The 18,496-nt window shown below is 53.4% G+C and overlaps 2 protein-coding genes across 2 annotated transcripts; one reads left to right on the top strand and one right to left on the bottom strand.

The window, feature by feature from the left end:
* The first annotated feature begins 2,066 nt into the window (after window positions 1–2,066).
* On the top strand, window positions 2,067–6,624 carry LOC131212530 (uncharacterized). The gene is made up of 6 exons (XM_058206426.1): window positions 2,067–2,693; window positions 2,773–2,939; window positions 3,041–3,470; window positions 3,555–3,747; window positions 3,821–4,600; window positions 5,325–6,624. The coding sequence occupies exons 1-6, from the start codon at window positions 2,067–2,069 to the stop codon at window positions 5,417–5,419; spliced, it is 2,292 nt and encodes a 763-aa protein (XP_058062409.1). The 3' UTR covers window positions 5,420–6,624.
* A 1,542-nt stretch (window positions 6,625–8,166) lies between these two features.
* LOC131209079 (uncharacterized) lies at window positions 8,167–17,008 on the bottom strand. Its single transcript, XM_058202061.1, has 9 exons — window positions 16,416–17,008; window positions 15,741–15,875; window positions 14,471–14,983; window positions 14,193–14,390; window positions 10,589–14,124; window positions 10,381–10,515; window positions 10,100–10,311; window positions 9,720–10,034; window positions 8,167–9,634 (listed from the first exon to the last, which is right to left on the bottom strand). Exons 1-9 carry the CDS (start codon window positions 17,006–17,008, stop codon window positions 9,287–9,289), a joined length of 5,985 nt encoding a protein of 1,994 aa, XP_058058044.1. The 3' UTR covers window positions 8,167–9,286.
* Between the last annotated feature and the right edge of the window lie 1,488 nt (window positions 17,009–18,496).

The following is an 18,496-nucleotide window of genomic DNA, read 5'->3' as shown; positions in this document are numbered from 1 at the left end:
CGGAATCTCAAGATGTGTACATCATCATCTCACGGATGCCCGAGCACAACACTGGCTTCTCCATCGATGATAGTGAAAGGATCTGGTCGCAAGATCAAACTTTGCGAGCCAGGGCCGCCAGAGCGAGAAACGAAACATTGAGAGAACGGAGCGTGGTAGTGGGCCAAGAATCTCGACGGACTTTTGCGCTCTCCACTGCACTCTGTTCGGCGTAGTGTTCCCGCGTCGGTCTCCTCCGCATTCAGTATGCGCTGTTCCGCACTGCCCAGAGTAATGCTCTGGGTTATGTTGGCGCGCTCGCTGGAGAGTGCGCGCGGCCCCCAATAACACGATGTTTCGGTGTGTCGGTGTGTGTTGGCGCGGAGAAAAGTGACGCTTCGAGCGGTGAAAAAAGCGCGCGCGAGCTCCAACCTTCGTGCTTCACACTACACCAACAGCAGAAGTCCCGTTTCAATAGCGCGCGCGCTCGTGTACGCCACCATGCTCTAGCGGCCGCCAACAGCAACAGAACAGTCCCTGATCGGGCACGGTGGTAGTCGTCGTAGTGGCGGACGACTGTCAGAAAAAATGCTCCACTACTGCGGCTGCTGCGGTCCCCATCTTTTGGGCGCTCCGGTCAAGGGTAGATTCTGCCGGTGAATTTCTCTCGTTTGGGGGACCGGCTTTGGTTTCGCTCCGGCACCAGCACAACACGGGAACACGGGACTAATACTCTGCTGCGCTGTTGTATGTTCTCTGGCATTCGTTATCGTGCACAATATCACTCGGGGTTCAGACATTTGTTCCAAAAGGGCTCATGCTCTCTACAGTCCGCGGGGCTCTGATGTCTCGGTTGTGTCGAATCATTTTCGATAAAATACCGGCACCGTCCGCTTCCGGGAGCGGCGAAGTGAACCAATAGAAAGCCACGGAAGTTGTGAGCGTGTTCGTGATATTACCTCAAGGTTGTTGTGTTGAGTCGCGCGAAGCACAAAACGCCGCAACCGCGCACACCCATCCTCCTTACTGCTGGCTGGCCCTGTTCGACCTCTCTCTCCTTGACCGATTGGTATAACTTTCGCTGGTGAATCGATTCAAATACGCGTAAAATTCGGTGGGACTCGGTCTCAGCGGTCATGGTTTAGAATAAATTACAACGACACGGTCGGTACCCGGACGGAATCGAAGGTTTAACAATCAATTCTTGGAAGACTCTTTCGCAGCGGGTTGACCCGTTTTAAAGGGCCCTGACTTCATGGCATGGCTTAAAGAGGCGTGAGGCGTGACTTTTGCTGCGGCAGCTCGTTGGAATTGGTAGCATTGGGCAGCCCGATGCTGTTTTGGGTCACGGGTGTTGAGTTTCCGGGGGGCAAGCCAAAGTCGCTTTGGCCCAAGACCAGTGTGTCCGCGTATCGTTGCTTCTTTCACCACACCAGAAGGAGGTGGCATTTGTTACTTGTCTTCCGAAATTCTGTGTGCGTGAAGTTGTTCCGTTGGTCGGGCGTTAAGCGGGACTTTGCCGGCTGCGTCAGTGTGCACAGCATAAGTGCGCAGTTGCATGGATAACCGTCGAACGCGCAAGGTTGTGAGAGGGTGCCATCAGTTGTTGAAGCTGTAGCCAAATGTTGTACATTTGACATGATTTTATTGTTGTCGCTTGTTGCTATCTTCTTATCACTGACTGCCAACTAATAATGTGCCGTATGTTTTGTTCCACTTTCAGGTAGTAACCGATTGTACAAGAAAATGTTCTAAAAGTAACAGATTGCCTTCGCTGTGCTTGTATTGCCATCATTTGCTCCAATGATTGGTGGATAGAATCAAACCTCTCTAGTTCTTTGTCAATAGTGGAACAATGGACAAACAAAACTCAAAAACATCCTCCGTTTCTATGGTGGTGTAGTTGTGTAGAGGCGCGCGAAGCATAGGAACACAGCGCCATCAGTTTCCGCGGTTGCCACCGCCCAAAACGGTTTGCGCTACTTTTACTGCAGCGCATGGTGTGGACACTGCTAGGATTCAGTGTGTCGTAGTTGTGTCAGTTCGGAAGAACCGAGTGAAGTGCAGCAACGATACTCTGTTACACAATGTACAAGCACCACAATGCACCGGGCACCGGCGGCGGAAGCAGAGGTGGTGCTGCTGGTCGCCAGAACCTCAGGGTGGAGTACCGACAAACGAGAAGTGTTGTCGAACAGTCGGATGGTCCTGAACCGGGCCCGGCAGAAGTGGTCGTGTATGGGTCACGACGGTCAACCGGCGGCAACAGCGGTGGTGGCGGCGGGTTGGTGTACGGACGGAAGGCTTCCGTTGTCAGCAATGGAAGTGATCTGTCGAACGAAGACTACGAAGAGGTGAAACCTGACATGAAGGTGGGTTCACACCTACTGGATCATGGGTACGGTTGTGGGGTGTCATTTGTGGCTCCACAGCAACAGTACCCTCAACAACAACAACAACAACAACAGCAACAGCCTCAGCCTCAGGTCCGTGAATCGCAGCATCAGCAGCATCATCCGCCACACCACGGTAGCAGTAACAGCGGCGGTAGAAGTAGAAGTAGTAACAACAGCAGCAACAACCCTGCTTCGACCATGTCATCGTCGTCCTCGTCGACACCGGCGCGTAGTAGCGGAAAGCACCAGCAGCAACAGCAGCAACAGCAGCACAATCGACAGCCTGCGAACGATCTGACGATCACTAGCTACTTCCGGGTAATTATAGCCACCATAATCCTGTTTATCTCTAGAGATTCCGGATTTTTTGACCGGCCAATGTCCCGTTCTATTGCAGGCCATCAAGCGATCGTCACAAACATCGAGCATATCTCCTACGCCGGCCAAAGTAGCTAAGAACAGTACCAATGGTAGTTTGAAAACTCCCAACTCGACTTGCTCTACACCAACCTCGTCGATATCGTCGTCCTCCTCCTCGAAGAAGCGCTACGCAGAACGCACCAGGTGAGGTCCGATCGGCCAGATCGATTAGTGCGGTACAACGCTACGACGCTCTCACATAGCCGAGTGCTCGATTTATATTTGATCCTCGTTGATCTCCACAGGTATGACACGTCGCTCGGTTTGCTAACGAAGAAGTTTATCGATCTGCTGAACGAGTCTCCGGACGGCGTGGTAGACCTGAACATTGCCTCGACGAAGCTGAAGGTGCAGAAGCGGCGCATCTACGACATCACCAACGTGCTCGAGGGGATCGGTATGCTGGAGAAGAAGTCGAAAAACAACATCCAGTGGAAGTGCGGCAATTCGTTGTGCAATATCGATCGGAACGCACGGATACAGCGCGAACAGGTCCGATTGCAGCAGAAGGAGAACATGCTCGACGAGATGATTGTCGAGCTGCGTACGGCGACGAACGACGACATGACGCGCACGAAGCACGGTTACTTCACATGCCAAGATCTGAACTCGATGGAAATGTTCTTCGAGCAGACGATTGTCGTTATCAAGGCCCCGCCCGAGGCTAAGCTGGAGGTAAGTGACGGAGCGCTAATTCTGCATTCCCTGTCCCATCGGAATGGTACATCATTTAATCATTTGCTCTATTCTTACTGATAGCTGCCGGATGTGCAGCCCCCACGGGAGATTGTCCTTAAATCGGAAAAGGGCGAAATCGATGTGTTTATCTGTCCGAAGGACATGACCGGGTGCATCGACAGTCCGGCACTGCTGGCCGGCGATCCGTTGCTGGAAAACTTTGACCCAATCATGTCACCGTTTCCGCGCGTAGTGAAAACTCCCAGCCCACGAAGTACGTCCGCCGTAGGGGAGGGTGAACGGCTGAAGCCCCATCTAAACGACGTGTTCCTTTTTCTCCGTAGGAGGAGGTGTGAAGAGATCGTCTCCGTACGCGGCCCAGCGTAATCTTACTCGTGCCCTGGTCGACGAAGGTTACGTGACGTCGGATCGTGATGAAACGCACCCGGCAGCAGGCGGCGCTGGGTCAGCCCAGTTCAGTTCGTTCCCGGTGAATCCTTCGTCTGCGCAGAAGGTGATCGTGAAGGCCGAGCTGCGGTACGACAGTATGTTCGACATCGGTGGTGTTGTGGGTCGTAGTGGTTGCGCTGACGCTGAAGCGAACGCGATGCATTTCGACGCTAGTCAAACAACGATGGCCGACGACGGTGGTGACGGTACGGTGACGTCGACTGGCATTATGATGATGAGAGTTAAGTCCGAGAATGTGCCTGATAGTACTAGTAATTGTATCGGTGCGGTGTCTGCTGCTAACTCATACGACACGCCGGCAACAATGTTTGCGGCAGCCAGCAGCAGCAGTAACAGCAACACAACCGCCGTATCGTCGTCGTGTGCCCCGTTGGTGGTAAAAAGCGATACCGATGATCAGAAACCGTCTTCGTCGTCCCTCAACGACAGCAACACGATTGCCTGTGCGGCCGGCATCATCATGGACATGTGTCACGCCGCCTCCGGTGGTAAGATGATGTCTGAGTCAGTCAGCAACGATAATGCGTCGCTCTCAGACACCAAGTTGAGCCCGAACATGTTCCCGTACGAGTTTGCCATGAACGGCTTGGCGGCACTCAGGTCGCCGAGCTCCAAATCACCCGAAAACCAGCGCTATGGATTGAGCGAGTTCGATGGTAAGTTTCGGATTTTGTCTGTGACTGTGTTTTTGTCTATTCCTTTTTGTGCCTACGAGTTTTCCTTTTTCGTCCTTTTTGGAGAAGGACGTCCGTCCTTCTCAAGTGGTTTACGTATTGTGGCAATGGAAAGCGATACTTTACAACAGCACCAAACGTCTGCGGATGGTTGTTAGCGAACTCTCGTTTCATTGCGCAGGAACGCAGTGCTGTGGTTTGTGTTTTTTTCCGCTGCTCGGTCACATCACAGTCTGAGTTCTTGCTCGATGGATCGTCCAATCTACAAAATACGGCAAACTCAGTGGTTGGTTAACGTTTAAGGATTGCTAGGATGTGCTTGTGTGACCAAACGGAACGTAACGGCGAAGAAATCAAAGCGTGCTTTGTGGTGGAACATGAAGAGTTGTGAAGTTCAGGTTTCTCATCGGTACCGGAACTGAACTCTCGTGGGCCTGCACTTTCATTCTCTAGCAGTTGTGTAGCACCATGAGATTCAGCTCCGGTTCTTGGATGGCTTGTCATCGATGGTATAGCAAAAGTGGTATGGAGATGGAGAGAGAGGTGCCAAGTGCAACGTCGCGTTCTAGTGCAGGGTAATAAAAGGCGAAAATTGAGACTTAATACGTGCAAAGATTCTGCAATGTAAACATTTGAAAAGCATTTATCGTTAAATATGATCCACCATCTACGAACTCTAATGCGCTACTGTATTTTTTCGCTACAGATTTGGACATGTTTTTGCAATTGGAACCGACGGCCGACTACAATCTTTCCCTGGACGAATCGGAAGGTGTGTTCGATATGTTCGATTTCAACTGAGATCTGCCGTCGTAGCTGCGATCTGCCTACAAAGCGCGTAAGAGAAGCCATGTGTCGTCGACAACTGAAATCTGCCATACTTGCGACGAATATTATAATCAACCCCGAGGGACGCTCGCGCGAAAATGCACAAGGTACAGTTTCGATAAGGTTGGTCGATAAGCATCGTGAGACATGGTGTGCGCGGACACAGTGAGATGCTGGGAGTCTTTCCATTTTACGCCATTATCCTATGATGCACAGTTGCGCCATATCTGAGACCTTTTGGTACGCAACGCACACGGCAGCCACACTAGCATCCGAGTGTGGTCTTCTTGCTTCTAATCGGTTGCTGCTTCCCTCGTGCAGCCGTCGTTACAGCACATACTTAGCGTGTCATGAGTGATACCCTTTTTTAAGTTCTTTTTTGCAATCGGTCTGGTTTGTCGATCAGATTGTGGCTCTCGCTCCGTTCTCAGCCATCGGCTCGGGTCGCCATAGTAGACGCGTCCTTGTGCTGCTTCTTCGCTGTTAATTCCACATTGTTAAAGAATTTGTTTTCTGTTTAGCAGTCTATTTAGAGGCGCGGTTATTTCATTTGATAAGTATTTTTTTTGTTGAATTATTTTATTTCCTATTCTTTTTATTTCGCTACGTCCCACTTTGATTGTTTTATTTTAAATTTTCCCCATCCGTCGCCGAACTGAAAGTTGTGTAATATTAGTTGTTTAAGGGAAGGGCTCCGAGCACACCACGGGAAGGATGCGTGCCCGAGAATGGCCACAAAATCGTTGCGCCCCATCGGTGACGTAGAACACTTGTGCGGCGACTTGTGGCACGCAATTCGTAGGCGGCCAACCAATGCGACGAAACAGTAGGGACGGCCCTAGAAGATCGCATCCGTTTGATTACGGATTGCATCCCGATTGAGTTAGGAATGAGAAAAATGGCAGAAACAAAAACAAAACTATACAAATCTGTTTTTGTTGGAAAAGACTTATATTTTTCATTTACAACACAAGAAAATTAGTTTTATACAATGCGAATGTAAATATAGTTAAGTATAATGTAAATTATTTCAAATAAACTGTTCCCCGAACCGCGCTCTGGACGCGGTGGGAACATATCCGGAGAGCACGTGCGCGCAAGAAAGATCACAGCCGATGAGCTAAACGTTTTCTGGTTTGGCAGAAACATGGGTAGAGTGACCAGTCCAGGTCTAGGAAAGAAAGTATAGTTTTTTTTTAAATTCGACCACGAGTAGTGACGCCACTGAGCAGATTCGTTAGGAAATCGGACTAGAAATGAGGCAAAAACTGGAGAACACTGTGTGTCGTTTTTTTCAACAAAACTGTAGCTCATAAGCCAACCGGCGTGCTGTGGCAGTGGAGGAAGCGAATTGATGAGGCCGCGAAACATTCACAGAACTAACGTGTATCAGTAGAAAGTGACAAATCACTTATAGCACTTTGAGGGAAATTTAGGGTGTGCAGGGAAAAGGAGTGTTCCGTTCCATGGTCCCCGTATGAGCTTGTTTCTTGTGTTTGATCGAGGAGTTGCGTCATTTCATTGTAGGGCTAAAGATCCATGCAGAAGGGACTAAAATGAAGGCTAACAAGAAACTACATCCTTCAATAAATTACACGGAAAGCGAGGAAAACTTTGCGCCAATAATCTAATACGCTTCTTACAAATGACTCCGTTGCCATTTCGTTTGCTTGTTTGGTTTGTATGAACAAATAATTCATCCAACTCTATTAACCGCCCACGATCGGCGGCCTCTGCGGTGAAAGAACCTTAGTAAGCCATTATTTTATCATCAGAAGAGCGAGAGACAGAAAACAAATCGCTCAAGCGCAACGGGAGGACATAGTTCAGCGGAAAACGCTCTTATTTCTGTTTCTCAATTCTGGCAGTGTTCAGAGTGCGACTTCTCGGTATGCGTCACAAAGGTAAGGAATCCGGCAGTCCTGGCGTGTACCACCCTGTCCCGCCAAGTGAAACCAGAAAGCCAACGTTATGTGTTGGCTTGTGTGCGCGTGCTGGCGGGCGCATCCTGCCTGGTCCTGTCATTGTTCGGTGGCGAGCACACCTCGTCCAAGATTTGACCTTACACATTTGTATGTTATTTTACTAGTATAATTAGTATGAGTTAGAGAAAAGCAGAGTTGATTTAAAATGTATCGGCAAGAGCAAGAGCGAGAGAGAGGATCGGAGACAACGCCAAACACAAAATACCGGCCGGCTCCTATAAGCGCAGAATAGAATGTATTCGTGATTTTTTCTTCTATTATTTACCGGATTGCTAACCCGTGGCTCCCGACGGTGGCTAGATTAGCGCAGTTTCCTGGTACTTTCAAAATCCGGAGCCTGGTAACATAAGCTTATGCTGCGTCCCGCCGTCCCACAGAGACCCTGGTGTGGGATTAAGCAAGTAGGAAAAGAATGCAAGAGGACACGGGGTAGGGCAATAGAATTACCGAAAACGTGCAGAGAGAAAGAAACGGAGCGGCGGGATGGCGTGTGTGTCGTCTTAAGTAGGAAATAGATTTTTAGCGCTCCGGGCGCGTAAAAATCACTTTTCAAACGGTCCAACGGGGACATGCAAAGCAAAGCGGAGCAGAAATATATTCATGAAAGAAGCAAAGATAGAAAGCAGCGTTTGCCTCTCTTTGGACCGTCTTTGGACCAAGCACCAAGTATTCCGAAATTATCGCCATCAAAGTCAAACACCAATATCTGGTTTATTCCTAATTTTATTGTTTTATTTCTTTACATACAAACAAACTCTGCACGCTGCTCCCGCATTGTAGCTGCTGCTGATCAAGTGGTGGTGGCCTATGATGCGTTCAGCGAGTGCAGCATTAAAAATCGAAGACAATCTTAAACACCACCCTGATCTGCGCAGTCCCCTATTGCCTACACAAAAGTAACATGGATGTAAAATGAGTAAAAGCACACAACTCGAAAGCGAGAACTTTCAGTTCGGTGTTGTTACCTACTAGGTGTTAATATTGGTTCTGTTGCAGCGGAAATCGATTCCGGTTGCATTGTCCGGAGCGCACACGGACACGGTGGCCCCCCACAATCGGGTAACAATTTTTCTACAACCTCCAAAGCCTAGAACCTCCTCTCCAAGCGCCTAAGGTGGACCTCCTCCATCCAGGTCCCCGGTTGGACTAAAGTTTCCATGCCATTTATCTATCTCGTCGATTGCAAGTAGTATTGTCTTATCATTTTCCCATTCTTTACTGTGTGTATAGTGATTTTTCAGTACTTGTCGCTAAATCTAACGCATGGGGGGGATTACTATTCTCTTTCGTCCATCGCACCAATATAGGACCGGATAGGACGACGAGAAAATCTGTCATTATTTCCAACTGCCACAACCAGAGTTCACCGTGGAAGCAACTCTTCTCTCACTGTACACAGTTCGTTCTCGCGGCTCCCAGGAGGGACCCCCGGGTCGCTAGGATTATACGGTTCGTCCCCGGCATTCTGCCGCCATCGGGGTTCGCATCGGTTTATGCAGCGCGGTTTCTCGTTTCGTTGGCACAAAGTATTCGACTTTTGTGACTAGGTTTTCCTGCTCCTTCTCGCCTACTTTTTTTTCGGTTTCTGTTCTGATTTGTGATTTCCTTTTTGTCATACGATTGCGCAACCCTTGCCAATCCCTGGCTACCTCACTACTCAGTGGTCCCCAGATCCACTGCGACCGGTTGGTCCGATGACCCTGGGTCGGTCGGCTGGAATCCACCTTCTTGTGTGTACCACCCACCTATATCTCGTTCCCCTGCCCTATTTACAAACGTGCCACAGGTCCGCGTGGACACGTGGCACTACAGAGATGGATAGGTATTAACGGTTTGTGGGCCGTTTTGTGCCGCTTTACCGTGCAACTACCGAGGCTGTGGTTGTCGCCGTCGCTGGCGTGCTATTGTCCGTCTGGTCTACCGAGACGTTTGCCACGGCGGCTCTGCTTTCGGCAAGCGCTGCCGTTGGGGTTGGAAGTGATGATGCGGCGGTTACGGGCGGCGCCGCCGTTACTACCGTTTGCTCGAACATGCGGTCATTGCCGACCGTGTAACGGATCCAGGTGGAAATGTTTGAGGTAATCGCATTGTAAATGGCCGGATGTGGCCGCTTGCCACAGTTGCCATGGTAACTGAGAACACCTTCCAGCTGCCACTGGCCGGTACCGTCGATGTAGCACATCAGCGGCGCACCTTCGTCGTTCTGTGCGTGGGAAACAGAGAATTCGAAGCGTTGTTACGATCATTTCTGGCCTCTCGGTTCCAGCAGCTTGGCTTGTCAAACTTACGTAGCAGGTTGTCTTGTTGCTGTTCAGATACCCGGCACAGATGGTACTCTCCGGCAGCGCACCGTTGTAGTGCATCGACGAGTTGCACCGCTCCGTCGACACCGTCGGAACGGGCAGGTACTTGAGGTATTGTTCCGTCGTGGCCGTATTCTCGAGATCCGAACCCCAACCGGCGGTGACGCACAGTTGCTCCGGGTCGATGCTGTTGGGTGCTTTCGCCAGACAAACGCTTCCGACGATATCGCTCAACCGCAGGGGACTGGCCAGCTCCAGCAGCACCACATCACCGGTGTACATGAATTGTTTGTATTTCGACTAAGGCCACAATGGGGACACGGTTAGTATTGAGCTCGGGTACCAGTTTTTTGGCTTCTCATTACCTGAGGGTACGGTACGATCCGTTTGACATCCACAATCTGGTACGGAGCATCAGTGGATCGCGTGGCCGCCATCGAGAGCTCTCCAAGCGATGAGTTAAACTGCGATCTTCCGGCAAACAGCCTCCACTTCATGTCGCCTACGTTGCGATTGTTGACAAACTCCGTTTTGCCCATGATGCAGGTGTAGCTGGTGAGTGCCCAACGTGGCGAAACTAAACGGGAAGGCCGCACCGACCGTTAGACGTCGCATTTATGGGGTGGGGTTTTCGTTCTCGACTTACCTATATTGGCCGTACACTTGATGGCTGCATTGTTGCTGAACGCTAGCGACAAACTGGGCCACTGGCTGTGATCTGCCACGGTGCCACCGGTCGTCCGTTGCGCGAGTGACGGGTGCACCCCTTCGCGACCACATCCTGCCCAGCGCAACATAGAAGGAGTCATTCGATTAGTAGGACAAGACAAGTTGAATACCCCCGAACTACTTACGGAACTCCTCGCATTCCAGCTGAAGCCCTTTGTTGCACTTCATCGAATCGATCGCTTCGAACTCAAGCCGATCCTTCTCCGTCGCCCGATACATGGTGTATCCCTGGGAGCGATTGCTGACGCTGGTGAAAGTAATTTTGCTCGCACCCACGAAACCCAGCTCGGCGCACACCAAGTCGGCCAGCTTCCCGTTCCATCCATCACCGCACACGGCCAGCAGTTCCGTAGAGTTGCGCTTCACGCGCAATGTTCCATCCGCCGGTTCCAACTGGTGACAGTTCCACTCGTCCGATCGATCCGGACACTGCGGATGGCCGTCGCAAACAAACGCAGCGGCCACGCAACCACCGGTGTTGCACTTGAAGCTATCCTGCGGGCAGTCACACAGCCGTTCGTCTTCGCCGTCGGTGCAGTCCACCGAGCCGTCGCAACGCCACGCCTCGGGGATGCACTTGCGCTGACTCGGGCAGAAGTACTCATCGTTCGTGCACGTGTCCGGACAGTTGCTCTCGTCGAACCCGTTGGCACACTGCTCCAGTCCGTCACACTTCCAGAGGGCCGGCAAGCATGGCCCATTGCCGGTGGCCGGATTGCACGAGAGCTCGTCGAAGTTACACTGCCACTGGCTGCAGCCCTGCTCGTCGGAACCATCGTGACAGTGCGCTATGCCGTCGCACACGTGCTGCCGTGCAAGGCAGACCCCATCGAGACACTGGAAATGGCCAGGGCACCCGAGCCGCTCGCAGTCCTGCTCGTCCGAGTTGTCGGAACAGTGCGACACCGAGTCGCAGCGCTCCGATTTCTGTATACACGAGCTACCGTCCTTGATGGAGGTTCCGTTCGTGCACTCGAACTGGCCGACAGCACACTTGGTAAACATGGCCGCTGAGCCGAGAAGTGTCTCTATTCGCTCGCCCTGCACATCCACGGTACTCGACGTGGTGCTGCTGCTGGCCGTGGTCGTCGTGATCTGGTCATTGTCAGGGAAGCTACTTCCGATTAACGACGTTCCATTTGATCGCTCTGATCTAATCAAATGAAACGTCGTTTCGTCTAAAAAATGACCGGTCGTCGTGGTGGGAATTAGGTTGGCCGCGTCCATCATCGGGCTATCGCTGGATGGCTGGCTGGAGGTGGCGGCAGTAGTTCGTTCCGTCACTAGCGGACCCGGATCTTTACTAAAACGTTCCAGTGGAACCACCCGTAGCTCGTTTTCCGAGATATCGTTATCATCCGCGAGATCGTTCTCCTTCAGGTTGATCAGATCCTTCTCGATGGCCGTAATCCTTGGAAGTGTTTCGGTCGATGGTAGGGCCATCGAAGGTGATGTCTCGGTAGTACTGGTGGTGCTTGTGCTGGTGCTCGTACTGGTGCTAGTGCTGGTGCTGGTGCTACTAGCCATTACGGTACTTGTGCTTGTCGTACTACTAGCACCGCTGGTTGTTTCCGAGGAGCCTTGTGTCTTCACGGCGGGTTCCGAGTTTTGAACGAAGGTCGTTTGTTCCGGTTCCACGTGCAACGTGGTCGACCCTAGTTCTTCCCCACTGGTTGTCATTTGTACCATTTCTGTACTGTCTTCAAAGTTTAACTTTCCCATAGGTTTACCGTCGGTCGGAGTACCTCCGAGTTCTGGTGTGGCTGCTTGAGACATTCCTGTGTCCAGTGGCTTCGTGCCGTTGACATGGTCCATCATTGTGGTGTACTCTTCGCGCTCGGTGCTGGTGATCGCCACGTCTTCGCCGCTGTTGGTCGTTTGCTCGACAATATTCTTGGAGCTGGCCACATTCAAAAGCTCTTCCAACGACTCCGTCACCGGCACCGGACTGCGGATGGTCGTGGTGATGATGATCGTTTCCGTCACACGCGAATTCAACTGCTTCTTGTAGTCGTTGCGATCGCTCTCCTTCGACAGTGGCACCACCTCCAGGAACTGTGGCTGCGATTCGATCTCGTACGTCTCGTGGCGATCGATGCCTTCGTGCAGGATGTTCTCCAAGCTAGTATTGTTTCCGATCTCGGGCAGGAACGGGGACTCGTTGTGCGTTACCAAAAGGGGGGCCACCGTTTCGGCTTCCAGTACCGTTTCCGTTACGGCGTACGAGGAACCTTTGCTTGATGTTTCAAGGGTCGAAAGAAGCGGTCCCGTGTCTGGCTTGTGGCCCAGGGCTTCCGTGGTCGTAGAGAAGCTGGTCGATGATCGCCACTGTTCTAGCGAAATCGGACTGGACGTAGCGTACACGGTGCTTTCGCTTGCGGTTGGTTGATTCGATGCCAACGAACGGCCCTCAAATCCGTTCGACGCTTCCGTGGTCGTCGTGGGTTTGGGTGTAACGAAAAAGTTCGACGACATCGGCACAGGCGTGTCGTCGACAATCATTTCTGTTACGGGTGCGGGTTTTTCGCTGGTCGCCTGCTCTGTCACGGACACCAGCTTGGGGGTGTTCTCGGTCGAGCTCGGGTGCTTCATCATCGATTCTTTATCGACAAACATAAAGTCCGGAAGCTGCGAGTCATCCGTCGTCGTGCTGGTGCTGGACGGTCGTTGCAGATCGCTTGTCGTCGACGTAATTATCTCGTGCTCGGTGGACGTTCCAACGGATGACGACAGTAGTTTGCCAGACTCGGTGGTTTTCTCTGTGGCGCTGCCCGTTTCGGGAACCGGTTCCGGTTCGCTCGTTGGCTCCGGTTCACTCGAAGGTTCCGGTTCGCTTGATACCGCTAGTCCTGCGTTGCTGCTCTTGGGCTCTGGCTCGACGGCTGGTTCCGGTTCACTCGCTGGCTCTGGTTCGCTTGCAGGAGGCTCGCTCGTCGGTTCAGGTTCACTCGATGGTTCCGGCTCGCTCTTTGGTTCTGGTGTGCTCACCGGACTGCTCGTTCGCGTGACCCCTTCCGTTGAAGAGATGATCAACTTGGCCGAATGGTCTTGTGTGGAGGCATTCGTAGAGGTTTCTGAAGCCGTGGGCTCCGGTTCTACCGCTGGCTCAGGCTCGCTAGTAGGTTCTGGCTCACTAGCAGGCTCAGGTTCACTGGAAGGTTCCGGTTCGCTTGCTGGTTCCGGCTCGCTCGTAGGTTCCGGTTCACTCGCTGGTTCCGGTTCGCTCGACGGCTCTGGTTCATGCTTAGGTTCTGGCTCGCTAGAAGGTGCCGGCTCACTCGTGGGTTCAGGTTCACTTGATGGTTCATGTTCGCTAGTAGCTTTAGGCTCACTAGCGGGCTCCGGTTCACTAGCGGGCTCTGGCTCACTAGCGGGTTCCGGTTCACTAGCGGGTTCCGGTTCACTAGCGGGCTCTGGCTCACTAGCGGGCTCCGGTTCACTAGCGGGTTCCGGTTCACTAGCGGGCTCTGGCTCACTAGCAGGCTCTGGCTCACTAGCGGGCTCTGGCTCGCTCTTTGGTTCCTTGCTGTGCTCATCCACGTTGATCGCCGGAACTGGGCTGTAGCATGTGCGTCCATCTTCATCGTTTAGCAACATTCCCCTAGGACAAGTGCACATGAAGTCACCGACCTTGGCATCGAAAGTGCAACCATATTCGCAGCTAGAAACAGAGCGGTCGGATGTTGGTATACTTTATTAATTTAATAAATAATGATTGCTGTTACTTACTCCTTAGCCGAGTGCTTCATGACGCACAGGTCGGGCAGCCGAGCCACGCGGATTGTGTTCGTTGGCACAATGTACGTCGACAAATAGTTGCCGTTCTGCAGCAGATAGTTGCTCAACCGGTGTTTCATCGTGTCCTCGGACATTTCCATCGCGTTCGGTTCCCAGCTGACGCGGTAGTCCACAACCACTGAACCGGGCCTAGAAGAGCGTAATTAGCGGCGATTAGCGTACGATTAGCGGAGCGGTGCAGGACACAGGACAGGGCAGGAGGCACTTACTTCATGTTCAAGATTCTAACGTAGATTGGACCCCGCGCATCTGGCGTGCTGAGCGTGTCGATGATTTCTTCCTCCAGCTCGGCGGCCAGCGTCTTGTAGGCCGAGCTGTTCGGGTTGCGGTAATCGTCCAGGAACTCCACGTTCGTGAGCGTAATCTGGCCCTCGAGCGTGTTCGGCACGTAAACGGTCACTTCCTCGGTGGTGGTGGTGATCGGTGGCGGAGCGGGTGGTGTCGTCGGAGAATCGGTGGTGCTGCTGGTCGTGGGCGAGGAGCCGGCCGAGCTGCCGTTGCCGGGCTGTGATTTGCCCAACCCGAACACCCCGGCAGTGGCCACCTTATCACCGAACTGACGCGATTCGACCGGCGTGGGACAATCGTTAAAGATGACGCCGGAACCGGCCAGTATGGCTACCACGATCACGGCCAACAGTATCGCCAGCCCGAGCAACCAGAACGGCCAGCTTTTTCGCTTCTTCTCGCGCTTATCCTTCGTTACGTACAGTTTCTCTCCTCTGCCGGCGAAAGAAACGGATTCCATTAGAGCGCGGTTTTGCGTTGGGAAGCGAAAGGGAATCTTGTGGGAAGCCATGGACTGTACACAATCGCATTAGTTACAACTAATTTCACCGAGGAACAGTTTTCCCTGTCACCCTTCACCACACCAATGTACAGATGAGCGTTCCAGAAGCCCGGCTCCCATTTTTGTCAATTCGATTTAGTGGATGGAAGTGTGTAATGGTTGTGCGCGCGGTTCCTTAAGCATCCACGAACCACCCAGTATCGATGTTAGGTGGACCAAGACAATTGCCCGCTCCCCGGTTGGTGCAGCTTTTAGTAATGCGGTAAGGAAGAGGTGTACGAGGTGTCGGTCTGTGTGTCTGTTGTCTCGTTATTAATGCCGTGTCGTGTCCTGCGATACTTCATATGCTTCGGTCGAGTGTCGGACATTTATTGGCGCCGGTGGGGGGCACTGTACAATTGCCAAAGGTGCGGATCTTAGTTCCTAGCGTAAGTTGGGCACCGATCTGTCGATACTCCGGTCGCCATCGACCGTGGGATAGTGCCACCATTTGTGTGATGTAGGTGCCCGAAGACCTGAGACAGAGGTGCCCCGTATAGGTAGGAAAGCAAGGAAAGGCTATTCACAGAAAATGGGGGAACTCGTCCGCGAAGCGCTCTTGGACAGCCGTAGCCAACGCCAAGGGGTGAGAGGGTAGTGTAATGGGGTGGTGGCCGATCGATGATCTGAGACGGGAAGGAGATGGGTACCTCGTGATTGTGGTCCACTGTTTATAGTCCATCGTTCCGGCGGCGGGCTCACTCACCGAGTGTCCCGTGTAGTCGACGCCGCGACCATGGCGCCCGTATACCGTGCGCCCGTGGCGTGACTTTTGGAAGGAGACACTACCGGACACAGACGGCGAGGTCATTGGCGACGAGCCCACGGTGCCCCCCGATCGAGAGTCCAAGTGTAGAGTCCGATCCCACGCGAGTGCACGCGAAATGGCCACCCGGTGTGCCGATCAAGCCGCACACAGCCACACGCACGCACACATAGAAACACACACACACACACACACACACGACACGGTGCACGGTTAGGGAGAACCCAGAAGGGATTGATGGTAGCGGAAATGCGATAAGAAACATTCGGAGAGCGAGAAAGAGAGAGAGAGAGAGACATAGAGAAATGGCCAGTTTAGTGATCAATTAGCCGGAAATGGTGGTGGTTCAGGGAGGCAGGAATGGCAAGGATTGTGGGATCCGGGGATTTATACGGGAACAGTTCTTGCCGGGGGGGGGTGGCGAATTATGGCGCAAGAACTGCGCGGGGGAGTAGTCGTCGGTGACTTGTGGTCGGTGGTGGATCAGGGGACATTCTTGACCAAGGTAAGCCCGTGCCAAACAACACCCGGCGCACCCAGCGTCCCCGCCCCACTGTACCTCATAAACTTCCGGTGCTCGTTCACCGGCACGAAGTACTCGTCGTACGGATCGCCCAGATCCACCTCGGTGTCCTTCTTGACCGGCAGGGCGGCCGCCCCGTTCGTGCCACCGTTCTTGTTGTGTCCGTTCGCGGCCGCCGGCTTGCCGGAGGACATGTTGAGCAGCTCCAGGTTGACCGCTTCCGCTACCGGTTTCTCGCCCACCGCCTTCCCATTGACCGAGACCACTCCGAGGGACTTTTCGTTGGTATGGCCGAACGAGCTGAGCGGTCGCTTTTCCTTCAGCTGTTCCGGCTCGAACGCAGGGTTATCCAGCCCGCCGTTCGACTTGCTCCCGTTGCCCATTGCCGCCGGTTCGTGGCGGAGGGCCGTGTACTCGCTCGTGTCCCCACCCTCGGCCCGTGTCCCGATCGGTAGCTCGACGTGACGGGGCGACGGTGTCGGCACGGCCGTGCTGTTCGTGCGTGAGCCATGATCGTCTCCGCCGTCGCCGTCACCGATCGACAGCGAGATCTCGTTCTTGTACGCGTACCCATCGCTACCACCGGCGCTGCCATTGCGGCGGTGGCTGGACGAACCGGTATCGTCCATCTTGCTTTTGCGCGCTCTCTGTGATTGCGTCTCGTCAGCTGTCTCTGCTCCCGCGGGATCCCCTGCTCAGAAGAAGTGCCGATGTGCTGTCACTGCTCCAATGGTGTCTTCGTGTCTAGCGATCTGCAAGAGTGAGAGAGAGAGTGAGAGAGGGTTAGGAGGCCAGACAAAGCGAAATAGAAAGGAAGTCGGAATGGTGCACCCACAGCCTAGCCTTAAAAAGGGAAGCGCGGGTACCGTTATTAGCTCGTGTAAAATGGTAGACCAGAGGCACCGAGTGTTGCAGGAGAACGTAAGCCGCACATTCGGTAAGTTCAGCGCGAACGGTACCACATCCGTCCGGTGACGTCACGCACAACAGAACGCGCGCGTGGTCCGTGGCTGCTCTGCGCCGTACGTGACTACGCGCCGACGAAGGTTAAACACGCACTCCGAGCGCACTCGTAACAGCAGACGGCGACGGTGTGGTGGCCAACACTGCTCGAACTGGTGCCTGTGGCTGTGGCTGGCCGTAAGTCCCCTTTCATTACCCCGGGGGCCGAGAGGCGGCGGAAGGGTAGACGAAATTGCGATCCGGTTCGGGTCGGGTTCGTGTGTGCGATGGCCGCCGACTCTGGTCTGAGGCTTCTGGCACAAGTCGGGGCTGCCAAGCGGTGGTTGCCATTATTATTGGTTACCGACACAACACGACCGTGGTGGGGCGCGTCGCTGTGCTCGGTACTTCGGTGCCACCGCAGCAGCAAGTGTTGGTGCTGGGGCCCCGTCCCAAAAGGCTCCGGTGTTATCTTTGGGGCAACGAAAAAAACAAAACCGACTTGCATTCACCGTCCGGAGCCGGCACTGTTTCGAAGCCATCACCAAAACCAGAGGGACCAAAAAGGGAGGCACCATTATTGCACGGCGGCCCCATGGCAACGCCCTGGCAAACGACGACGAACCCTTGGTTCTTTGTAAGTACCAGGCGGGGGGAGGCTCGCCCTGACGGCCGGCTTCAAAAAGGAGCTGAAGAGGAACAGGTTTTGCGATTCGACGAAATGTTTCTGCATTTGGCTCACCCGTGCCCTTCGCCGGCAAGAAAGTCTGGCCCGATCCCCCAACTTCTTTCAGGTGGTATTGGTGTTGAATAAGAGACCGCTTGCTTGTGTTGGTGGTGCGAAACGAAGAGTGCCGTGCCAAGAACAGACGAGAACAAGAAGTCTGAGTAGGCTGCGGGCAAACGGCAGCAGCAGAGAGGGAAAGTCTTGGCGCGCGTTTCCTTTGTCTTTCACTTCCCGCGCAGTAGCCTTGGACGGTGCAACACCGACACGCACACACTCCTGCGGTATGCAGGTTGTGTTGTGGGGGGCTCAAGGAAGGAAACACAGGAAACTTCTCTACGCGCACGAAAGGACCGTACGGCGTTCACCCTTCCGAACGATTCCTTGTGGCGCGCCTCGCATCAACACGTTACCAAGGATCCTCCTAGTGGCCCAGTTTCGTCGGGAGCTA

This window comes from Anopheles bellator, chromosome 2, assembly GCF_943735745.2.
Source record: "Anopheles bellator chromosome 2, idAnoBellAS_SP24_06.2, whole genome shotgun sequence".
Taxonomy (NCBI): Eukaryota; Metazoa; Arthropoda; class Insecta; order Diptera; family Culicidae; genus Anopheles; species Anopheles bellator.
The sequence above is the reverse complement of the archived record's forward strand: the minus strand, read 5'-3'. Positions and strand labels throughout refer to the sequence as shown.

Excerpts from the sequence above, each read along its gene's own strand:
- LOC131212530 (XM_058206426.1), top strand. The coding sequence starts at position 2,067 with ATGTACAAGCACCACAATGCACCGGGCACCGGCGGCGGAAGCAGAGGT. Across the intron at positions 2,694-2,772 it reads CGATCACTAGCTACTTCCGG|GCCATCAAGCGATCGTCACA; the intron begins GTAATTATAGCC and ends GTTCTATTGCAG. Across the intron at positions 2,940-3,040 it reads CGCTACGCAGAACGCACCAG|GTATGACACGTCGCTCGGTT; the intron begins GTGAGGTCCGAT and ends TGATCTCCACAG.
- LOC131209079 (XM_058202061.1), bottom strand. The coding sequence starts at position 17,008 with ATGGACGATACCGGTTCGTCCAGCCACCGCCGCAATGGCAGCGCCGGT. Across the intron at positions 10,312-10,380 it reads CAAGTGTACGGCCAATATAG|TTTCGCCACGTTGGGCACTC; the intron begins GTAAGTCGAGAA and ends CTTCCCGTTTAG. Across the intron at positions 10,035-10,099 it reads GGATCGTACCGTACCCTCAG|TCGAAATACAAACAATTCAT; the intron begins GTAATGAGAAGC and ends TTGTGGCCTTAG.